Source organism: Anneissia japonica, unplaced genomic scaffold, assembly GCF_011630105.1.
Source record: "Anneissia japonica isolate Jap-2015-1 unplaced genomic scaffold, ASM1163010v1 scaffold6788_len1366326_cov149, whole genome shotgun sequence".
NCBI classification, from domain to species: domain Eukaryota; kingdom Metazoa; phylum Echinodermata; class Crinoidea; order Comatulida; family Comatulidae; genus Anneissia; species Anneissia japonica.
Genome location: NW_022692324.1, coordinates 444,379 through 451,683, shown reverse-complemented (window position 1 = coordinate 451,683; position 7,305 = coordinate 444,379). Strand labels below are relative to the sequence as shown.

General features: G+C 35.7%; 1 protein-coding gene across 1 annotated transcript in view; it reads left to right on the top strand.

Moving 5' to 3' along the window:
- The window catches only part of LOC117100219 (L-asparaginase 1-like), an 80,806-nt gene extending 74,298 nt beyond the window's left edge, over positions 1 to 6,508 (top strand). Inside the window, exons 11-12 of the mRNA XM_033239814.1 lie at positions 4,049 to 4,148; positions 5,386 to 6,508. Coding sequence (XP_033095705.1) covers positions 4,049 to 4,148; positions 5,386 to 5,553 — 268 coding nt within the window. The 3' untranslated portion in view covers positions 5,554 to 6,508. The remainder of the gene's footprint in view (positions 1 to 4,048; positions 4,149 to 5,385) is intronic.
- Positions 6,509 to 7,305: the final 797 nt, after the last annotated feature.

Here is a 7,305-nt window from a genome sequence, read left to right as displayed (position 1 = left end):
ACCCCAAAAGACAAAGTCACTTTTTGTAAGTCGAATGGCACGCTCACCTATTGGTTCTAGTGGTGAACAAGTCTTCTTGGATAAGGACTCTAAACCGTAGGCCCAGTGTACACAATTGGTTCGTGTGCACTTAATGAACCCAGTACATCCTTCGAGAAGAGTAGAGAGCTACCCCGGTGTATTGGTCGATTCATCCCCTGTCGTTGTGGACAGACGAAAGTGCGCCTCATGGCAGCTGATCGGACATGATGTGACCCTTTGTGGGAGAAGAAAGTTGTTAAATGAGTTGGTCAACGCCTGTGTGCATTCCAGCCCCTAGTTGAAGCTCCAAGTCACAGATTATTTCCTACGTTTACATTTTGTAAAATAATAAGCAATTGTTTATGTACACCATATTTCTCTTAAGCGGTCGTATGGCTGAGCAGTTAGCAGGTTAGGTGGTTTGAACGGCACGCTCGTCTATTGTTCTGGTGGTAAAACAAGTCTTCTCAGATAAGGACTATAAACCGTAGGCCAATTGTATACAATGGCTCATTCGAGACTACACACAGACCCACAGAGATAGTAATGCTCACAGAGACTTGAAAATAGCCAATGGCGGTAGAACTTTTTTAAAAGTAGAGGGCCATTTTATAAGGGCCAGTATGCGAGAGAAGCGAGTATCTTGGCTGTGGGCCCGGGGCCGCTAAGGGCCCCTAGTTGGGGTTCGAGGAACAAAGCCCCCTGGAAGCTACGGATATTTTTACGAAGTTTGGTGAGTTTTATAAGTTATTTTTTGTAGGCATCATGCTACGCTAATATGACTTCACATTTGTTGTAATTTCCAGTGGCGGATCCAGGAGGTTGAAATACAAGGGTCCATGGAGAATACTTTCACAGATAAAGAACTATTTTACCTTGGCCCCACCATGGTTGGTAATAAAATCAGTGATTATGGCACTTCTAGAAGGCCGGAAATTACACTCCCAGACTTAAAATTTGAATATAATTATTCTCCATTAAAAAAAAGAACAATTTAGCCCCCCATTTTAGCCTTCCCCCTCCACTTGAACGCACCACAGATTTTCGAACAAAGTCGAAGTCCAGATTGCTTCTACGATCTCAATGAATTATTTATCATGAGGGTTATCCTTGATATGGATATTCTCCGACAAAACCTTCACTTTTCCCCCGATGGATAAAAATTACCCTTCTAGTAGCCCGGAAATGATACTCTAACTATGGGAGGTAGGGGGTTCCAGTAAGTCAAATAGAGGGGAGCCTGGGAGGGTCTTGCGCAAATAGAATGTCCACCCACCTTTGCCCCACAACTATTGGGGCTGAGATAAACAGAAATTATGATTATAGCACGTATAGATTACCGGAAACGGCACTCTCAGATTAAAAGTTGAATACAATTTTGTTTGTTTTCTCCATTTTTCAAATAATTTTGAAAAAAAATTAGAAGGTGGGGCCTGTGCTGACTCGGTTCCCTATTGAGTCTACCACTGTTCAATATAACACTTGACATAGCCTAACATTTTGTTTCACAAAATGATTAATTCCTCATGTCAAGCGATTTTTTTTTGTTGGAAAGATTTTTTTTTTACTCAATACAGTTTTTACAACTTTATTTAAAAAAATGGCCTAATTAAGTATGTTATTGTTTTTGTTTAGATGGAATTTAAATGTGGTTATATTACACTAGTTTAAAGGTTTACTGTAAGCCAATCAGTTACACTTACTAGACTATGCATTTTCGTGGTTAGCATAAAGAGAACTAGCGTCGCCCCATTAAGAGTACCTAAATCCCCCCATATACCTAAAGACAGAATTCACGAAAGCAGGCGATTCCATTTTTGTTGTTGTTTATGCTCGAGGGTGGGTTTCAAGGAAACTTTACAGACGCGCGTATACAGACGTCAATCAACATTTGGCTGTTCAAAAAGGGAACTTGTAATGTTCGTTAGAAAATGAAAAAAAAAAATCAATATTTTTAATAATAGGTCAATTTGTAAGGTGCAAATAAACAAGGTCTTAGAAACACCAACTAATAATAATAATAATAATAATAATAATAATAATAATAATATTAATAATAATCATAATAATAATAATAATTATTATTATCATTGCAGCGTTCGTAAAATGTTTGTCGCTGGTGCTGGGAACAGTCACAAAAGTGGGAGTGCTATTAAATAGGTTTTTGTATTTTCAGACTAACACTAAACTTCAGAACCTACTATCAATCACTTGTTTTATTCTTACATTAAGTCAAATACAAAGCCCATACGATGGCTGAATCTCGAGGCCGTAAAAGTAAATGGGTACGTTTCGTTCTATCTTATAATCAAAATCGAACACTGCGTTACTCGCTATGCTGCAGTTAACAGCTGATCGCTGGGGCTGACACAGACTTGAAAATACGTTCTATAAGGATGATTATGAATATTTCATGATATTTTACCAAACTATCCTTTGTTACGCAAACTCGCTAACGGGTACCACAGAAAAGAAGGGACCCTTATGGGCGAAGAAAGTCATTGATGATGATGATGTCTTCCTCATCATTATCATCGTCGTCATCATCGTTACCCTCACCCTCCCACCCCCCACGAAGTGTGGAAGAGGGTATTGCAATGAGCTCCGTCTGTCTGTCTGTCCGTATGTCGGTAGGTCTGTCGTTCTGTCTGTGTGTCTGTCTGCCTGTCGGTCTGTTTGTCTGTGTGTCCTTCCGGGTGCATAACTCAAAACCTACTGGACGTTTAACCTCAAACTATCACACATTGACAACTTTACATGTGTCTTTGTCTTCCTTGCCTCTTGTGTTCATCAGAAGTAAGATGTAGATTTTAGATTTTTATTAGTTTTGTTGCAACTGACAGAGCCAACTCGAACGAATCGTTCGACTGAGTCATATGGCTAGGCCATGCTGACTCGAGTGGATCGATCGCGGACCGACTCGAGCGGACTGACCATGTGTCAAATTTTGGCCAGCGGACAAGCAGCAGCACAGAAGGCGTGTAAGCCCAATTGATGGGCTTGCCACTTGAGACCTATGTTAGGCCTCTTTTGGCAGACGGATTGGAGAAGATGCAGATTTTAGAATATATTTAACTGCTGTCCCAATTGTTACCACTGTAAATTTCATCATTATAATCATTTTACACATCTTAAAGTTCAATGTCCAAGAAGTGAAGGTGTGAGTTTATGTGGTGCTTGAATCATCGTGGTTATTAATTGTGATAGAAGAGATGGGGATGTGTAAGACAGTAGGTATGTAGAAGGTTGCAATTTCTGAGAAAGGGAATAAAACCATGAAAAAAGGTGAATGACTGAGGACTTGTTAAATAATGATGTTTGAGAGATGAGTTAGTTGTAGAGATGTGATCAATAGAGATCCGTGGGACAACCTGTGTGGAGCAAGATGGTGTTGGACTTGATTTGAACCATTAATTTTTCTTTACTTTGGAACTGAAGATTTAATGTGAGCGACGGTATATATACTGTCTCTTATACACATCTAGATGTGTATAAGAGACAGCTACCAGCTACAGTGCTTACTTATACCCAACACTCAGGGTACTTTAATCAACTTAATTAACATTGGCCTAACACACAAATCGAGCGAATAAATATTCACTGAATTGATGTCGGCAGCGCTCAAGGCGCTGTAATATAAGTCAGGCTTTTTCCTTACCTATAATCATTTTGCCTTTGGAATAGCTAGTGAGACGTGACATGAAAAAATGTTTGAACATATGAAAACATTAGCTGAGGTAGACAACTCCACGTCTTTAGTCCATTACCCGGAATTCCTTTATTCTCCACTACCTCATCTAAAGCAAGTTTTTAACTTCACAACTCTCTCTTTTACCAAGTCAAGTTAATCTGCCATTTGAAAAAATATTACCCACTTAGTCAATCCTCTACTTAGGGAAGTGGACTGTTGAATTTTATGGATAGCGGTGATGGGCTCCATCATACGCCATCATTTAAACATGCAGTTTCGGGGGTTTTCAAATCTTTCTATTTTCAAACATTATATGACATTATTTTTGATGGTCAGTGCTATTGAGATTGGCGATGTTGATGGACTGAAAGCATTCCATATTGCTGAAGTAGACTTCAACACCTCTGATGAAACTGGGAGGACAGCACTCCATCGGGTATGTAATGCAACGGCATTCTTGTTATACTTACTTTGTTTTCAGTTTGTGTTGTTGTTATCCCCGACCCAAACCCAACTACTTAAAATAAAAACCACTTTTTAAAACTTGGGCCTTTAGATAATATTTAAAAAGAAGTGTATCCTCAGCAAAACAGTATAAAAATACTCAGGATACTTTTGTTGCATGTTACAGTACTGCTGATGGCAACTATAGAACATAGCATATACTAAATGTTGACCATTTAGTATATTAGTAAAATTATTAATTATAAGATTCAATTCAAAGTGAAATTATATAATAATTTAGATATTGAATTGCTACAGCAACGGAATCATGTTATTCAGTCGAGGCTCCTCTTGATCCTATGCCTGCTTAATACGTGATGCAAGTACAATTAGTATTTTGTTCTCTTTTGTGGTGCGCTACAACCTTTAATTCAAGAATGACTTCGATGTTTCCATTTATTGACATGCTGATACACAGTCTCCTCAAATTAAAGACTGCTTTTGAGACCGGCGTTTTCATGGTCTTTAGCAGATTTAGTCACCTAGCGGCTCTGATAAATTTTTGAATTGACACTATATAAATATTTGTTGTTGTTGTTCTGTGTAACGGTCTAGCGCTTAAAGACCACAATCTTGCGCATAGGCCAAATATGCCTAACATGTATTGCCTATATTTAAAAATATAATTAGTTCTTTATTCTCTATAATTTAATATAATTTATTCTTTATATAAAAATATATGTATATTTTTTCTTTCTTATTATAATACTCATCATAAACAGTACTAAAAATACGATATAATTGATTTTGTAAATATCATGATTCACTTCGGACCAAATGGGCACAAACCAACTTAGTCCAAATGTTTGACTGCTCGGCTCCCAGCAATTTTGAACCCAAATAACAAATCATACCAAAACAAAACTCTGACCAAAATGTAATGCCAATCCCATTTTTTGTATGGTTTTTCTCTTACTTTCGATTACCGGTGGTAAAAGTAGATGCACTAAAAATGTGAATTGGTTGTTGCATTCCTGAAATATGAGTTCATACTGCACTAAAGTGGCAAAGGATTTCCGGGCAGCTAGGAGAACATCTTCCTGAGACAACATGTGGGAGGGGGTGTCGCATGGTTTTCAAAAGTCTATAATCAGAGAAAGACCTGTATTTGTTTTCATTGATCACAGACTCTGCAGCCACATGTAATAACTTTTCATTGTCGTTTTTAGGCAGTGGAACTGCAAAAAACTGAATGCATTAAATACCTGTTGGATAACGGTGCAAATATCGATGCAAGTGACACAGAAGGACTCACTCCTTTAGGACTTTCACAGAATTCTTCCTCTGAAGACATATCAGCACTCTTAATGTCATACAGTAATGGCTCAAGATTGTAAGTAGTCAATCTGCTGGAAGTGAAAAAAAACTATGAAAATGTAATGTTTTAAAGGCTTATTTAATCGTTATTAGAGTCTACTAATATGTAAAATATACATTGCGTTCTCACTTAGCCAATGCCACTCGGACTACGGGTGCTGTACCTGGTTCTCTTCGCTTATCCAAAAAACTTAAAAATAAATTCCAAACATCCCATAACTAAGGTTATTAGATGTGTCTTGAGACTACATTCACAAACCCATGTTGGTTACAATGAATATAAAATTAAATTGGCTACCTTGTTTGTTGCAAAAGGTAAATGTATACAAATTTAAAATAAATATAAATGGCATATCTCCTGTATATTTATATACTGGTATTGAGTTTACTAACCAACTATAATACTAGATTTTCTACTTCTAGAATGTCAATTTATAAACCAAAATCTGGTACATACAGTGGATTTTCATTCATTGATACCGCTTTTAATGAAGTACTGTATTCCATATCTGTTTAAGCTACTATCGACATTATTATTGTTGAATTTATTTAAGTTGATTACAATTAATTATAGTGATGGGTGTGTCACTTACGGAAGTGTAATGTTAATTTTGATATACTATTGATATATTTCTTTCATACTTAAGAAAGTGTTATGTTAATGTTACTATACAATTGATTTATTTAGAAGATTATACTAGCTTGCTTGTGATTGGCTATGCTATGTCACTGTAAGACAATTATTAATAGTATGATTTGTTCATGAGATCAAGTTAATATAGGACTGTTTGTGATTGTTTCACATCAAAGATTGTTTTGTGTAATATGTGCGGGAAATTTAATTTTAGTTAAGTTTGGTAACAGCTCTTCAAGACTGAACTTTGTCTTACTTGCGGCCTAGGCGTCGTAATTGCATGTAAGTGTATGTGGATTGCTGAGAACTAAAATAAACTCAGAATTTGAAGTTAAAGTATATTTTTTGTGTTGGCTGAATTAATTAAAGAGGTAGGTGGTGTTGGTGACAAAGAATGTGTGATAATTGTGTTATACAATTAGTAACAAAGTGAAAAGAAGAAAAACTATTGTTTAATACAAGAAGAAGAGACGTATTGAAAAGAGAAGACAGTAACATTAATATTATTACACCAGTTACATAATAATAATAATTATATTATATTACATTATATGGTGACAACTACGTTATACCGCTGTTGGAATAAATTACCTTCATTGTTTAAAATAAATAATGAATTAATAATAAAATCTAGGCATGAATAGAAATAAATTGCTTTAAATAGGTATCAAGCTTCCAGTACTAAGTTGCCTAGTGCATTTAACAACAACAATAATAATACAAGCTAATTATAGTATTTATTTTTTTAGCTTTCTTTTGTTATGTGTTAAGTAAAAAAGAGCTTTTAACACCTCTTTTACTGATAGAGGCTTTGTTATTAATTACTGAAGACGTGTACTTTTACTGTTAACTGTAAAATTGTCTCATTCTGCTTACAAATTTGAAATTAAAAAAAAATCTTGATATTCAATTACTGTATGTAAATCAAGGAACATGCAAATTATTTAAATTTCAATTCAATATTTTATTGATGATCTGGTAGAATCTTTAATATTTGTTTCTTAGGTATGCTTTATGTAATAAGAGAGCCACTTGATAATCACAATCTTGGGGCATATTTTATTTGCATTGCTTTTACCTGGATTTTGAATACATTTTTTTTTCAATCAGGAGGAGTCCTAATTTTGAAAAATTAAAC